The 17,829-nt window shown below is 44.4% G+C and overlaps 1 protein-coding gene across 1 annotated transcript in view; it reads left to right on the top strand.

Moving 5' to 3' along the window:
• The window catches only part of MRE11 (MRE11 double strand break repair nuclease), a 365,919-nt gene that overhangs the window by 5,223 nt on the left and 342,867 nt on the right, over positions 1 to 17,829 (top strand). The window contains exon 2 of the mRNA XM_078656972.1: positions 7,267 to 7,380. Within this exon, the coding sequence (XP_078513098.1) occupies positions 7,361 to 7,380 (20 nt within the window). The 5' untranslated portion in view covers positions 7,267 to 7,360. The remainder of the gene's footprint in view (positions 1 to 7,266; positions 7,381 to 17,829) is intronic.

Genomic DNA, 17,829 nt, shown 5'->3' with positions numbered 1-17,829 from the left:
GTACCTTACATCGCTCTCCAGGAGGCACACCTGCGCAGTGGTTCCGTAAGAGTGCGGGACCTCACAACGCACTTTAGGCCCTCCCTGCATTCCTGCTGTGGGGGCTTTTTCTACGGCAGCCAGAGGCCCCCAACGGACTTCACCACCCTAGGGCACTCACTTCCCCACTTTACATCGCTCCAAGAGGCACTCCTGCACTGTGTTCTCTGAAGGGGGAAGGGCCCTATGATGCACTATAAGCACTTCCTTCATTCCCACTGAGCGGGGATTTTCCATAGCAGCCAGAGGGGTTCTTGGCCCACAATGGACTTCACTACCAAAGGGAACTCAATTTCCCATCTTACTTTGCACCCGGAGGCGCTCCTGCACAGTGGTCCCTGAAGGGGCGAGGCCTCGCGACGCGCTATAAGCGCTCCCTGCATTACCGCTGCGTGGGACAAGCCTGGGACAAGGGTGGGCCCATCCACATCCGGAGGAGGCTGAGCAACCCCTCTTGGGTCTTCTCTCCTAAGGTTTGTGTACTTTATTCAAGTAATTTTATACCAGCCAAGCATATAGGGGATACCTGTACATGTTTGACCTGTGATATTTGCAATCAAGATGGTGAAGAAAAAAGTGGCCTTAGCACCTTCACGCTTCCAGCACCAACTACCTCAATTGACAGGGTGATTCATCAAGCTGTGAGTCTGATAAGTAATGAGATAGACCTTACAGAAGATAGGCTTTCTCTTGGTACCAACAATGTGATGGGCCCCAAAAGAAAAACCCCTCACTTCTTTCTCTTCACCTGCCTCCCTCCCCCGACAAGCACGCCGGGTTGCGCTTAGCTTACCTTATCTGTACCCAACTCAGGTCTGACACATCCCACTGTGGGGTTGCACTTACCGGATAGCCTGCATTCCCTTGCAGTGGCTAAGCGTCTAAAGTGGCCTACTAAGGCTCACTTAGTGGAAATTGCAGCTTGCAGCCCTGATTAATTTTTCTTCCCTGTGCTGCATTGCAACCTCAGCTTCAGTTCAGTCAGTTCTGCTATTATTGGAGCAAAGGGCAGGAGACTTTTTTTTAGTTTCTGAAGCATGGCATCTGATTGAGGGTTGGCTAGACAAAGTAAAGGATACTCTGCGGGAGGAACTGTCTCAAGTTCCAAAATGGTTGGCTATTATTGAGCGCGCACTGATGGACCTTAAAAATCTCTGTTAACCACCCGCCCAGGGCGCTCTAGTACAGTATCCATCATAAATCCTGGCGAGAAGGTGGGCAACAAACTGCATCTAAGTAATCCCGCTAAACTTCAACTGTGTCCATTGGCGACACCGATCATAAGCTCTGCCCTTGATTCCTCAAGTTTGGGCTCTAATATTATGAACTCCAAGCAAAAAGGCAATTGTTGTACTCTCATGTCAAATAGTTATATCCACCAAGAGGCACATCACACCCATATTGCACAGGAATTGGGCAGGTATGGTAGGAGCGGTCATGTACAATTGGCAATGCAGCCAGTGATTAACCTACTCCTAGCCTCGTGGCCCTCTGTGACAATCCTTTTCAGAGTTCCCCCTCTGTGACTGGACCAACGAGAGTCCCAGGTTAAATTGTTTAATAAAACAATTGAACTGGTTGGTACATTATAGAAACTTTCTGCTGGCCATGCCAAATAATATACTGCTGACCAGGAGAGTGGGATGGATAGGTGCTGGACCAGTGGATAGGCAAGGGGATTGTATTATTGTCCACTTCATATCCCCCTTTTTGTTTGGAGCTTACTTTTGGGGCACTTAAGTAGCGAGTTAAACCAAAGCAATATTGTCCTACTGCCCTTGGGATACTTTTACAAGCCTGGTCCTCGTGTTCCTGGGGTCAGTGATTGGGGCAGAGTGGGGCCTCTGTGACAAAAGCCCCAAGATTGTCCAATGCCCGCCAGAGCAGGATTTTGACCCATAACTATTATGATGCACTGGCAGATATAGACTGACTTGCTGAGACTAGTCCATCTTGTGTTGCTGATTATGAGATTGTGTGTTTGGATGGGGCTGGGTATGTCCCACCTTGCATTGTTGTCCGAGAGAGTGTGTGTTTGGACAAAGTCCATACAGGCACAATTTGCAAATTGATATCTTGGAATGTAGCAGGGCTTTTGCCCAAGTTGTCTTGCCCAGATTGTTGCACCTTCATCGATACATATGACATATGCTTATTCTAAGAAACCTGGAAGTCCAGTCCTTTGCATCGCTTAGGGTTTACTACGTATAGCGAGGATGCTATTGCAACAGGGAGAGGCAGACCAGTGGGGGGGGGGGCACAATCTGACTTAAAACCACACTAATGTGCAGCATCAAGGAGCTTAAGCTAGGCTCCCCCAATTTGATCTGTATCAGTTTAACCACTCTGGGCACTGTCACCTGTTACATATCCAATGTTTATTGTAGGCCCTCGGAAAACAAACCAGAGCGAGGAGTTATTGAGTTGTCCTCCCTCCCACCTGGCTGCACTCTCTGCAGAGGCTGTTAAGATTGGAGGGGATTTCAACTGCCAGTTTGAGCCACTTGATGCTCATTTCAAGTCACAATCTATTGTAAAGACAGACACTAGTCAATGTGTGGTCTTTCTGGTCTTGCGGTTTCTGCTGGCATGGAGGATCAAGCACAATGCACTTTAAAGTACTAAGGGAAAACCACTTATGGTGTATACCTGAGCTACAAATCCCTCCCATAAAAAAATTGTCCCCTCAGGCTTTACAACTCAACTGCTTTACATTGAACCAATGCTTAAGAGCCTGCATCAGGTCAAAATTCGACAAAGAGGGCATTCATATGTTCAACTGGCCCCAGAGCACAAGTCTTATCGACTATCTTCTGCTCGATATTCCGCTATGGTCCAAACTAATAGATATGGTTGTTTTGTCTCGACAGGACAGCGACCATACTGCACTAGCTCTAGAATTGAGCATACAAGCCCCCTGTTGCACAGTTAAATTGTGATGAGCCCTTTAACAGAAGACTAACCCTGTCCACCAAGGGTTGAATGGAGCACACTGATGCAGACCAGGGAATCAGTTGCAGGAATGTATGAAGTGGTTGCTGGCGGGTTTGGGGAGGTTATGCCACTACTAAATTTGCCTCTAGAGAATGGCGAGGATCTGATGAACTACTATATGTTCCACAAATTGAGACAGCGCTTTTTTGTGGGGACTATATATTTAATTAGGATACACAGCGTCCCCACTTGGTATAATAAACGGTTCAATGATGCAGAAGAGGCGCTAACGTGCACTATCCAATCACATGATAGACTGCTGATCCAAGCAGCTAGAGGGGCATACAAAAAAGCAATACAGGTAGCTAAGAGAGAGTGGGAACTCAGGAAATTGGAGGGTTTGGTAGCAGCGGCAAAAAAGGTGACTTGCACGTTTTGGAATATTGTCTCCACTTTCTCTTCCGAAGGGTTTATTCCTGTCGAAAATCACATTATGATGGTAGATTGGGTTACCCATTTCCCCAAATTGTATTCTTTCTTGGAGCAGGGTGAAGGCCCTGAGCAAGCTCTATGTGACGCTCGTACTGACCGCTTCGTTGGACTTAAACTCACTGTTGGTTTACCTGGCCCATCAAGCGGTCCCCAGGTGGACATAGGCTTTAGCCCTGGGGAAATCAGGCTAGCAATCAAGAAAATTGTTCCAGACAAAGCTACAGGGTTAGATAAGGTCCCTGGGGACTTTTATTTGGACGAGATGGATGTCTGGAACCCCTACTTTATTTTGATCTTTAATGCTATATGAAAAGGGGACCCTATCCCTTCCTCCTGGGCAGGTGCCGATATCATCTGTATCTTTGAGAAGGGATCCCATGATCATCCCTCCAATTATAAGCCTATGAGTTTAAGTGATAGTACCCAAAAGCTCTTTGCGAGTGTCATCTTGAGGAGACTGCAAGACTGGATGATTGCCTCGGACATATCGACCCCTTTACAAGCTGGCTTTAGAGAACACACCAGTGCAATAGTTTAGGGGCTTCACCTCGAGCTGCTGTACTGGAAGTTTATCCACCTAGAGGGCGGGCACTTTTATGTGGTGTTTGTTGATCTTAGATCAGCATTAGATCTTATTCCTTGTCCCAAGTTATGGCAAGTTGTGGCTGATGTAGGGGTTCAGAGTTATCTATTGAATATGATCATAAGATGCCATGACAACAACTTTACACAAGTCCGATGTGGGGAAATGACAAATCAATTCCGAGGAAAGAGGGGTGCGTCCTTGCACCCACTCTATTCTGGCTATTAATTATTGACCTGATAACGTATGTGGATCACTGTGAGTCCGATGCACCTCGCCTAACAAACGTCATGGTTCCGTCCCTGATGAGCGCCGATGATACGCTGTTAGGCTCAAAACCCCCCAATGGGGTTGCAAAGAATCCTTGGTAGTTTGGGCAGTTTCAGCAAACTAAGGGGTCTAGATATTAATATCACCAAAACAAAAAACATGGTTTTGAATCCTTGCCATTCCACTCGATCAAACCCCATGCTGACAGAGTCCCCTTGGAGAGACCCTCTCACTTTTGGTTATTTGGGCGTTACCTTAACAGAACACTTTAACTGGCAAAGTCGTGTTGCAAAGTGTAGACTCAAATTAGAGCAAACCTCAGTGTGAATATTGAAGATGCATAAGGCCTTCCAATTCTGCCCAATCCCACCTCAAGTTTACAATTACCGGGTGTTAGGATTACCTTTGTATGGTGTTGAGCTTTGGGGACATAGTGAAGGTTCCTCTTTAGCCATAGTTGAAAATCGCTTTATGCGGCAATTGATTGGACTTCCCTTTAGCACTCTGCTGCTCCCCATAAGGTTGGACCTGGGGCTAAAAGAAAATTCTGACAGCGCCAGCAAAAGGCTTATTTTGTTTTGGAGGAGGATTTGGGCAACGCCCAAACGGAGTCCTTACTAGCTGGTCCTTGCTGAGATACTTTGTTTGCCTGGTGATGGTGATCTCCCATGGCTTAGACATGTGAGAACACTCTCATAAACATTGGGCTTGAACGACTGTGGTACATTCCTGTGGAGGCTAGTGTGATCTCTACAGTTCAAATTAAGAGGCTGTATTGCAATATAAAGTGGGCCTATTGCAAAGCCAGTCCAACATTGGTCATTTGACTTCGAACTTTCTTAAGTTGAAGGATTGCTTTGGTATAGAGCAGTTCCTGGACCAAATAGAGCCTACATTTGCCAAGAAGCTCTACCTGCAATTCAGATATGGGACCCTGCCGCTCTCTTCATTTGCTGCTAGTTGGGGGCAAGAAACAAAGCCAAGAAACGGGCAGTGTCCGCTTTGCATAAACCAAAACAAATCTATTAACCATGTACTATTCTTTTGCCCTGCATATCAGAACATAGAAGTAAATGAATTCTACCGCTGTGTAAGAGTAGGGGTAAGAGAATACAGAGAAGCCTTGAGAATCATAAAGACAGACACTAGTCAACGTGTGGTCTTTCTGGCTGCGTGGAGGATCAAACAAATATGTACGATAAAGTATTAATGGAAAACTATCCTGCAGGTTTTTGAAGGTCTGTGGCTTTTATGTTTTCTAAGCGTTTTTATATTCAAAGTTTTATTTTGTTATTTGCACTGTGATGGTTTTAATATGCTCTTATGTACATTTTACCTATTGGTACTTATATATTAGATTGTAATCAACGGTATTGTGTAGCTTTATGAACTTTCATAGCAAACTTGCAGAATAAAATTGCTTTGAATCGAATCTAAATGGTAGCCTACTCAAAATTGGCAGCCATCCAACCCATTGGAGGCACTGTTAAGCCTCTAAGAGAGTACTGTTTTGAGTCTATGTTGGAGTAGCAGCTCCAACCTGATTGAGTAATGTTTACACAGCCAAGAAGTCGTCTGTAGATTCCACTGAGGAGTAAGGGAGGGTCTGAATGTGCAGATTACAAGATTAGAGTACACAAATCTAGGCTTGACACCAGTGCATTAAAGGTGCTACTCACGGTATCAACAGAAACCACAGTTTATGGGATCTTTAGGGGTATTAGTGGAGGTTGTGCATCCCCTGGGAGTCGAAACTGCAAGTATTTTTTATTTTTTATTTTCATTTTATAACTAGTGCCAATCTTTGTAGTAGCCATCTCCAATCATAACTCATTCATTACTTCATTTACTCTTAAATCTGTTTTCGGTCAGCTGAAAGTAGTTGGTGTCAATCTGTTGCTTCTTGTGTAGAATGTTTATTAGATGTTTTTGAAGAGGAGAACACGTGGGGGGACATTCAGGGAAGGAAAAGGGGAGAGTAGAAAGATAGGGGTTCTCCCATTAGGCTGGACCAAATAGTAAAGATGCCACAGGATGGCCCCCTTAAGCCTGGATTTCCGGCTGGACAGCTTGGGAGGAGAGGTTGCATATAGTCTGTTGGCAGGGATTGGTTTTTGTTCAGTTGCATGTGGCAATTACATGTGTATTTGGTTGTGATGAATGAGTTGAGAGTTGAGAGTGGTACTCATTTGAGATAATTAAGTTGGGTGTAGTTGGTTAGTTTTTTTTTTTGTGGGTGTTATTTTGTGTGTTGTTTTATTTGATATGTTGAATGTTTTTTTGTGGGGTAGGATTGGATCCGGGAAGTAGTCTTAAGGTGGCAGACATCCAGAAGTTTTCCCTTCAACATCTCTTTTGGTACTTCTTGTGTACAGATTTGGCATTTCTACAAATTTAATGGTCCACTACCGTACATTTTGCTCTTAGATTCAAGACCTATATTACGTGAATTTCCCAGACAACTCCCAGAACTATTGACTTCTAGTTTTTTGTGTGGAAGCCTTTTATTTTTCGGAGTATAGTTTCATAATTTCGTCGCAAATAAATTTGGTTGATTTTCATTCCAAGTACAAATCATTTGGCATTGTTCAATAAAACGTTTCCAAAAAATGGAAATGTTAAAAATGAATGTGAATAGAAGTGTGCTACGTAGATGTTGTAAGCTGTACAAAATAAGTTGTTTCTCAGCAGACAAGTACTAATCCAATTCTTTTTTTGTTTGGTTTATGCACTCAGTTTTAATTCCTCGTGTTGTTGGTAACTTTTCGGTTAATCACACTTTTTTTTGTCAAATATGTTTTCTTGCTGTTTATTCAGTATCCCGTTTAAAATTTTGCTTTTTGGTTGTTATTCTTCATACAAAGAAAACATTTTAACCCTTTACTTTTTAATTTGTGCTGTTGACTAGAAGAAAATATTTTTGTTCACCTGTTTTATGATTTTTCCAGATAAAATTTAAGTATTTGAAGGATCACCAGCCTGATGCTGCTAGTGTGGTCTGCTGCATTTTAAGACTGGACTCCATCTCAACGCTCTGAAAATATGAGTTCAGCTAATACCCTGTAAGTCACTGTACAAAAGTTGAACATGTTTTTTTCCCAATTGATTACTACTTGGTATACTTTGTCTTATGCGAAATTTCACTTCTCAGAACTATCTGCAAATGTTTCTTTACTAGATGTCTTACCTGCATGCATCCGTGGAGCTCTTTGGTGTTGGAAAGAGTAACATTGTACACCGGAAAGCCTGGTGATCAAAAAGGGTTAATTAATCTTTCATATTCAGATGGTGCAGGTGGATCATATTATAAGTAACAAATGAAGAGGGTGCATCCTCTGGATTTCACATGGAAAAATTGTGAACTGTCGTATGATTGTTTTCACTTTACCAGACTTGATATAGATATCTACTTGTTGACGTTAAATAATGTCGGGGTCTGAGGTGTTTTGTTTTGCCTCAATGGAGGTGGGTGATGTAAGACACTTTGATTTTCTAAATGATGTTTCACAGCTTGAGTTGGCCAGTTCACTCTACCTGAACTAAATTCAAATGATATGTGTTACATCACTAAATAGCGCTACCGTTATAAGATGTATATTATTGTATGTATTTTTCTTCATAAAGTTAACGTTCAGCCAGTGGATGGGTCAGAGCATTGGTTGACAGAAGGACGGGGCAGAGTGAAATGCAACAGGCAGAATATAATTTAAGACTAAAAGCATGGTAGAAGATCTAAGTCTTTGTATGTTTCCAGAATCATCTGTAGGTTTGTCTCCATGTCAAACAAAGGAAAATAATTTCAGCGGGAGAGGCTTTGATTGTGCAGAGCTCAACCATAATACTTGTTTTTACGGTGGTGGGAACCTTGTACATACCGGATTGGGCAGACAACCATGGAAGTCTGACTAGAGGCATGTTGTAAAAAATTGGTAAATGCATTTTGAGAGGCTTTACCATGTAAGGCACCAGGGGCTAGGCGGACCTTTTTAGGTCTCGCACCTGCGACACAGGGCAAAGCCCTGTCGCAAAGCGAGACCTATAGTTGCCGGCTCTGCTTACAAGGAGACAAGAGATGGGCACACGCAGCATTCCGGAATCGGATCAGGTCGCGCGCGTTCACCATCTCCTGTCTCCCTTGAAAGCCTCATGGCAGCATGCTGAATGAGATCGGGTCGCACGCGTGAACACGCGCTGGCTTCCACTGTGAGCCATTCATTGACTTTAACTTGCCATTATTAAAGATATACAGACATGTACAGCTGCGCCCCTCCCTGCAAATCGCACGCAAAAAAGTAATTACAGGCTGCTGATGCGGTTTGCTTCAGTGCACTTTGTTGTAGCGCGCGGTGCTCGCAGGCACTGCAGTGCCGCTACTCACCCGTCTTGATGACCTCCTGGTAGCTCTTCTTGGGCATGGAGGCTCCTCGGGCATGCTGCATGGCGTGCAGGAGCTGTTTTTTTGTAGCTTTGACGGCCCCCTCCCATAGCCCCACAAGCCACGCAGCAGTCCTCAAACACAGCGGGCGAACACCGCATGTGCCGCCACTGGAACGAGCCACAGGGCACGCCAACGTGCACGCTCACGGCGTCTCGCTCCTGCGCTCCCGCGTCTCTTCCGTCTAAATTCGACTACGGAGGCTGTTCTGCGTTCCAGGCCGACTGTGTTCCATTCACCAGCTGTGTGCGGTGCATCGGTTACTTAATGGCTTCCTTCAGCGTTATTGTGAAGGAATTTTGGCGCTGTGAATAATATAGTTTGTATATTGCTGATCGGGCACTGCGGAGCTGGCCCAATCAGCATGTCAGCTGGTATACGCTGTGGCAATGGGAGCCACGATGCGGTTCTAGCCAGCATGTCTGATCCGAGCCGGGAAGACGGTGTGTGGTGACTCACAATGGCCGAAGCTGCGCTTCAGGGATGTCGGCCTCCGGAAATCTGCAGTAATTGGGGGAAGGCGAGGCTCCTCTGCTGGCTGATTTTCCAAATTCCATTAAGGGATTCGCATGAGGTAGTTTTAACCTGCTCCTGATGTAGTGTACATTGGGGATTGGCTGAATGTCATACAGCCAGTATTATTGGTAAATCTGGCATGGTGATATGTTACAGTATTTGGGATTGGTTTCTTGTAGTTTTTTCTCGTGTAGTATTGTACCCAGACTCACTCCATATCTCCACCGTTAAATTAGGCCTTGATTGTCCGCCCATCCACAACTGCCTAAAGGCTCAGGAAGGCCTAGTGAGTTTAACTTTACGCAGCAAAATCTAACATCTGCAACACTGCTTGCTAGGGACGCCAGCATTTTCATTTCCCAGTGCTTGGTGCGTCCCGGAAACCGATCTTGACAAAAATGTTGTTTCACACTGAAAATGTGAAATCTTCCCTTCAAGCAGCCGTGCTCATTATGTCATTATGTCTGCAGTGTACGGCTAGTCCTGTGTGCTTCTTTCTATTCCACTGAACACTGGATGATGTCACTGCCTGGGAGCAGCAGGCCAGAGTGCACGTCTTTGTGCTTTTCCCTCAGCTATTCCTCGCCCGGCCTATCTGGTTAGGGACAAGGAAGAGGCAGTTCAGTTTACAGGAGCGGTGCCGTATTATGAGGCCAATGTACAGCTTACTTACAGCTCGCGCAGTCTGCAAAACAGTGTCGACGTTGCATACGCAATGAGCGTGTATTGTTTCACAAATTATGCAACGCTAAAAACAAACTGCAATGTCTGGTTTCGATATAAGGAGCTTATGCTAATCCTGCAATTTCCCGCTTATGCAGGAATTTGAGAAACGAGGGCAGTATGGCAGACAGGTATTTTGTTTGATTTTGAAAATCACACAATGACATTGTTTTGCTGTTGTGCGACTGGAATGCTCTCAGGCAGCCCTGGAACGTCCTCGACCGAACTTAAATTTTCTAGCCTGCCGACTGATGCCTGATACAAACACTACTGTGCCCCATTTCTTGTACTATGGCAAAGGTGTACTTGAGGTGTGCAGGATAATAGAAAATGTCACTGACCCCTCACTGAAACTCATCTCACACTACCCGGTGTGGAGGACGTACACCTGTGAACACGAACGTGTAGTAACATTTACAGGCGAGTCTATTGGGCCTGTGTGTTGGCTTGTCTATCGTCCACAAAACATTAACAACAAACAAAGAAGTAAACTTTTACGTTTATTGCTTGTACTGACTAGGCCAGTAAGTCCTACTTTGATGTTTTATATATCCAAACCTTCCCTACCTAATGACAGCATAATGATGCTACTCAATGCTTGACTGCATTTTCACCAGGGGCATGCCAATGAAACATCGTTACCTGCAACATTAGAGAGAACTTGTCTACATCCCAAAGCACCTGGCTCAATCAGCCCCTGCTGCTAGAAAATAATATTCAGTCCAATTGTGTGAAAAGTGAAATCTGTAAGCACAGAATGTTAAAAATAAAAACAGGAGCAAGTTGATGACGATGAGGAATTCCTTCATTATCACTGAATGCTCGACTATCAAATACAACAAGCATTGGCATAGCCAATAGGTCTCGCTTTTGGGACCTTATAAGTATTTAGTTATGCAGCACAATATCCTTGTTGCTCTTACCTATGCTTCTTTTGCCTCACTTACTTTTTTGTATTTGTTCACCCCATCTGTGTATTCTCATCGTTCTCTTGTAATTTAAAAAAAAATTGCCATGTATGTTTCCTTCCCTGTACATGCCAGCCCACCTCCCACGCCTCTCTGTCATGGCATCCCCTAACAGTGTTATTTATGAGCTTTTTGTCTGCAGAGCTGCAGACAGAAAACGCCCATAAACAACTAGCTAATGTTTTAGTGGTACCCAAATCTCCTGCCGAGGGACAGTCCTCGACACTTTAGCTGCTTAAGTGGGGGGTTCACTGCTCCTCAGGCACATAAACATATTCGTTCTAATACATCAAGTTAGTTCTGTGGTGCCTTTGCTGTAATTAGAAGTACTGTGCTGCTCTTTCAAGATAAACAAGCATTTGCAATGCAATAGGTCTCGCATTTGCGAGAGTTTAACCTATTGGCACTGTAATTGATAATGCCTTTTATTTACGTTTTAAAAACCAACACATAAATAAAAGGCAGTGCCATTTACAATGCCAATGGCTCAAACTCTAACAACTGCTAGACCTATTGCATTGCAAATGCTTGTTAACATTGGTCGCTATGTTAAATTGACTTCAGTCACTCAAGTGACTTTAGTGCGTGCTGGAGTAATGTGATCATATCTTTCCAAGTTGTACAGTTGTGAAGAAAAGTTTAGCACTCTTATTCATTAATTCCTCATTAGGTCATAAGACAGTGTGAACCTCTTTACAGCAGTAATCGAGTGAAAGGATCACGACAAGGGTGATTCTGTTGTGTCTGCACTAGGGGAAATGTTATCAGGAGTCCAAGGGGGTGCAGGCGGAAACATATTTTCAGTCACAGTGTTAACTTTTATGGTGAATGATAATTCTAACTTAAAATACAGCAATGCTTAAACATTGTTTGACGTTTAATTTATTTGTTTCATATTCATAACAACACATCTTCTACCCGGAGTGTATTTTGGCACTGAACGAAGAGTCACTTTGAAGGACAAGATAAATTCAGACTGCGCAGCAGAAACCCAGTATCTCTTTGTAAGCTCTCTTCTGAAGGACAGTATAGTACAAGCTGCACGTTTATTCATTAGAAGGACAAGCCAATGATGCACAGAAAGCCATAAGACAGTTGAAAACAATTTGAAGAAATATAAATGTACTTTTCTCGGCTAACACAACTTTTAAGTGAAGTGAAACATTTTTTTGGGGGATACACGAAACATAATGCACACTACAAGTTACTTTTTACACTTCAACAGGAAGTAAAGTCGAGTCACAAAAGTTTCAGGATATTGTGGCCTCCGCAACATGCATGAACTAGTCAGCAACATACATGAACTGGGAATTGCTAGCCATATGCGACAATAGTACAAATAAAGTGTGCAGTTGTTAATTTTATCTTTGGTTTGGATTAATCTAATGAATGTATACGTTTTGATATCTAGCATATCCCTGCATTTATTAGGGAGAAGCCTATCAAACAATTACAACTTCTGATTCAGGAAACTGAAAATATTTGTTGTTGTTATTGTGAATGATTTTAATAAAGTGTGTTTCTCAGTGGTGCAGTCTTACCAGGACACCGGTAGGGAATGGACAAAAAAGACTCCCAGTCTCCGCACGGGAGCATGTGGCACCAAGATCCCATCAGTGAAGGGGCTTTTAGTCATCAATCTTTCGGCATTGGTTGCCTTTTCTTTTGATTTCGTCTTGGTGAGCAGTGTCTGAGTGACACGTTGTCTCTCTGTCAGTAGGCACAGAATACTTAGGGTTAATTTTTTCCTAATCCTGCGATGGATGAAATGTGGAAAGCAGGAATTATTAAGATTTAATTCATTAACCTTACGGGCGTGTAATTTAGAATGCAATTCCTTACAAGACCTCTGTCTGCTTGTTGGTCTCCTTTTTAGGTCGAAGACCGTCGCACTGCATAGCAGTGGGCGGAGCCCGAGATTTAATGTTTCTTAGAGAGGGCTTGGAACCTGCCCCTCTTCTCCATTGGCTGGCTTCCTAAACGGAGGCCAGCCATTGGAGGTGAGGGGCGTCACTCGGTTCAAGCCCCGTCTTTTTACGGATTTGGGGGCGTTTTTTAAGCTTCTTTCTATTTACTTTCTCTCCTCTTCCCATTGGCTGGAATTTTACCTCCCAGCCAATGGGAAGAGGAGAGAACGAAAACCACGCCCCTGAATCTGAAAATGACGCTGGTTTCTCCGAGGCATTCTTTCTTCGCCTCGGAGAAACGTGGTGGCGCTTATTAAGTCTTCCGACAGCCCACTTAGCCATGAAACCGGCCCACAATTGCTAAAAATCCGACCCACACACTGCTGAATCAGAAAAGCCCATCGGTCACTTCCCGATTGTTTATTGGCTAATCCGACTCTGCCCAATAGAATTCTACAGCGAGGGATGACCTCTGATGACACTGAAATCTTAGACAACCCGAGGGGTCAAGCATTGCCGTCTTTGGTCTTGGGAAATACAGGCATGTTGATCGATGTGTTCAGAGACCAATAGAAGTGACCAGCATAATGCCAGACAACTGTTTGTATACAAGTAGGAACAGTGAGGAACTAATGACTGGAAGGCGGGTGAAGGCTCATATTCGTCCAATGCGAGCTCTATGGGCGGGGTTTGCTCTCGGGTGAGAGCGGAAGAAAATGGCGTCTGTTGGCGGCTCCCGGTGGCGGAACAGCTTTACAGTTTTAATTTATATTTAATACTTCTCGCGTAGGTCTTACTGGCAGACCAGACTGACGAATATCTCGAACTGGAGCATTCCCTGAGCAAGCCGTACGGGGGTAAGAAAGGGCGCTTGTTGACTCGAGTTTAAGACTAAGATGCAGGTGAACTCTGGGGGTAAAGTGGAGTCACAGGAGAGGGGCAGGCGTGCTGTCAGCTGCCATGGACCTTTAAGTTCTGTGTACGCTCAAGTATAAGTCATTATGTAACATCGTCCCTGACAAGGCGTGGCGGCTTTTTCGGACAGCCGGAGTCGGGTTTTGTAATTTAGATGTGTTTGGACTATGTGGGCAGATCCGGACTGACCATTCTGCCGCCCTTTTATTTAAACATCAGACAGCAGTTTAGGTGGTTGCTTTCAGAGGTGGAAGGGCTCCCGAGAACCATGGCCTTATTTTAGCCGCAACCTCCCGCGGGGTAGGGCTAGAGTGATCGTTTGCTTCAGTGTTGATTTTGGTTCTTAGCCAGACACTGGCGATGGGGTCCGTCTTTTTAGCCTTATGGATTTGTACAGAACATGATATATCTTTGTAAATTATGTACCTTCCCTCCGTCACGGATTACAACATAATGTAGGAACATATTGCGACCAAAAAGAGTTTTCATTCATTATTCAGGTTTCGTAATTACTAGAAACGGGTCCGGCTTTAACGCTATTGAGGTACAAAAGGGGGTGGTGATGGACGGAGCATCTGAACCAATCAAACACTCACACCCAGTCAAAAGATCTGGGTTTGATCCATCACCGTTCTTTAGCCCACTCTGCCACCCCAGTTCAGACATGGCTATATGCAAATCAGTCTGACCCTGTGCCTCATGGGAACAGTCCAGCCCGAACTGCCAAGCCATGCCTTCCCTGGACCGGAAACAAGCTTCAGAGGACCGGTTTCTGGCATTACAGCCGTCTTCAGCCCGGCTTGCTTGAATCCAGTGGCAAAGTGAGCAAGGGACTCACGTCTGAGCATACCCTGCCACACTTATGGCGGCCAAAGCGGTACAAAAGGGGGTGGTGATGGACGGAGCATCTGAACCAATCAAACACTCACACCCAGTCAAAAGATCTGGGTTTGATCCATCACCGTTCTTTAGCCCACTCTGCCCCCCCAGTTCAGACATGGCTATATGCAAATCAGTCTGACCCTGTGCCTCATGGGAACAGTCCAGCCCGAACTGCCAAGCCATGCCTTCCCTGGACCAGAAACAAGCTTCCGAGGACCGGTTTCTGGCATTACAGCCGTCTTCAGCCCGGCTTGCTTGAATCCAGTGGCAAAGTGAGCAAGGGACTCACGTCTGAGCATACCCTGCCACACTTATGGCGGCCAAAGCGGTACAAAAGGGGGGTGGTGATGGACGGAGCATCTGAACCAATCAAACACTCACACCCAGTCAAAAGATCTGGGTTTGATCCATCACCGTTCTTTAGCCCACTCTGCCACCCCAGTTCAGACATGGCTATATGCTAATCAGTCTGACCCTGTGCCTCATGGGAACAGTCCTGCCCGAACTGCCAAGTCATGCCTTCCCTGGACCGGAAACAAGCTTCCGAGGACCGGTTTCTGGCATTACAGCCGTCTTCAGCCCGGCTTGCTTGAATCCAGTGGCAAAGTGAGCAAGGGACTCACGTCTGAGCATACCCTGCCACACTTATGGCGGCCAAAGCGGTACAAAAGGGGGTGGTGATGGACGGAGCATCTGAACCAATTAAACACTCACACCCAGTCAAAAGATCTGGGTTTGATCCATCACCGTTCTTTTGCCCACTCTGCCACCCCAGTTCAGACATGGCTATATGCAAATCAGTCTGACCCTCTGCCTCATGGGAACAGTCCAGCCCGAACTGCCAAGCCATGCCTTCCCTGGACCGGAAACAAGCTTCCGAGGACCGGTTTCTGGCATTACAGCCGTCTTCAGCCTGGCTTGCTAGCGCCACCACTCTAGTGCCACCACTCTAGCGCCACCACTCTAGCGCCACCACTCTAGCGCCACCACTCTAGCGCCACCACTCGATCCAACTCCACCCTCCAACTCCAAACCCACCCTCCACACCCACCCTCCACACCCACCCTCCACACCCACCCTCCTAATCCACCCTCCTAATCCACCCTCCTAATCCACCCTCCAAAACGACCCTCCTAATCCACCCTCCTAATCCACCCTCAAAATCCACCCTCCAAAACGACCCTCAAAATCCACCCTCAAAATCTATTTTCCAAACCCACCCTCCAAAACGACCCTCAAAATCCACCCTCAAAATCTATTCTCCAAACCCACCCTCCTAATCCACTCTCCTAATCCACCCTCTAAAACGACCCTCCTAATCCACCCTCCAAAACGACCCTACTAATCAACCCTCCAAAGCGACCCTACTAATCCACCCTCCAAAACGACCCTCCTAATCCACCCTCAAAATCCACCCTCCAAAACGACCCTCACACTCCACCCTCCAAATCCACTATCCAAATCCACAATCCAAGTACTACTACACCCTCCAACTCCACCCTCAAACTCCCCTCTCCAACTCCCCTCTCCAACTCCGCCCTCCAACTCCACCCTCCAACTCCACCCTCCAAATCAAAATCCTACAAAAGAAAAAACAGACTTTGTATATGTAACAGTGTGGCTGTGCATATAAATGTGTGTAACTCTTTACTCTCACTCTTTCACTCCTTAATACTAAATATTACAATCTAGACTACTCGCTCTCTAATACTCTCTACTAATCACTCTCTACTACTCACTCTAATACTGTACTACTTACTCTACAACTCTCTAATACTGCCTGATAGATTTAGTAATGAGAAAAAATGCTGTGAGGTACTGACTGTAATACTCTACAAAAAACTGTCTACTACACACAACTTACTACACACTACTACTCACTCTTTACTACTCACTCTTTACTACTCACTCTCTAATATTCTCACTACTCACTCTACTAGTTACACGACAAATATCTAATACTCTACTCACTGTACTATTTAATATCAACTACTCACTACTACTCACTCTACTACTAAAGTACGTATTCAAGAGCTCTAATACTCCCCACTCACTTTAGTACACAAATAAATACTCTACAGTACTCACTATAACGCTCTATTACACACTCTACTACACACCCTTTTCTACACTCTCTACTACTCACAAATACTCACTCAAATAGTCACTCTATACTACTCACTATCAAATATCAATACTCACTCGAATACTTACTATACAACTCCATAACACTCTCTACTCACTGTAATACTCAATATTAACTACTCGCTACTACTCTCTCTACTAAATAGCATCTAATGTATAGTACTTACTGTATTACTGTACTACACACTCTGCTACACTCTACTACTCAACATTACTCACTCATAATTAGTCACTCTATACTACTCACTCTTTACTACTGAAACTAAAAATACACTTTGTATATGTAAGGGTGTGGCTGTGCATGCAAACGTGTGTGACTCTTTACTACTCACTCTCTCACTATTTAATACTCACTCTTTCACTTTTTACTACTCGCTCTCTAATACTCTCTTTACTAATAACTCTCTCCTACTCACTATCAACTACTCACTCTACTACTTACTCTGTGTGTGGGTGCTAATGCAATAGGTCTCGCATATGCAAGCGATTAAGCTATTGGCAATATTAATGACAATGCCATTTATAGATGATTAAAAAAAAAAGAAATGTCATGAGCAATGCCAATAGCTCTACCTTTAATAATGCCGAGACCATTGCATTGGAAATGCTTGTTGTATATGTCCTGTTGTTTGTCAACAAGGCTACCCCATTGTGCTTGTCCTCAGGACGTTAAAAAACCTATAGCAAGTCTGTAACACCTATAAATATTTTTGGCTACTTTGTCTTATTAGGATTGGATATTTAAATCTTGTACTCTCCTTTAACTTAGTGGTCCTTATTTTAATTACATGTGACGCCAGTGAAACTAGATAACTAGTTGAGTTCTCTGCCAAATCTTAAAACATGGCAGCCCCTGACTGGATTATGCCGTTTACCTTGTGTGAAAGTCACTTGAAAATAGTAAACTTATTCTATGTACAAAATCACCACTGTTGAAATTTCCATAGGTAATTTTTTTTTTTTTATAATCAAATTTATTGAGGTTTTCAACACAAAGTTCATTAGTAGTAGATCACACAG

Source organism: Lissotriton helveticus, chromosome 8 (assembly GCF_964261635.1).
Source record: "Lissotriton helveticus chromosome 8, aLisHel1.1, whole genome shotgun sequence".
Lineage (NCBI taxonomy): Eukaryota > Metazoa > Chordata > Amphibia > Caudata > Salamandridae > Lissotriton > Lissotriton helveticus.
The sequence above is the reverse complement of the archived record's forward strand: the minus strand, read 5'-3'. Positions and strand labels throughout refer to the sequence as shown.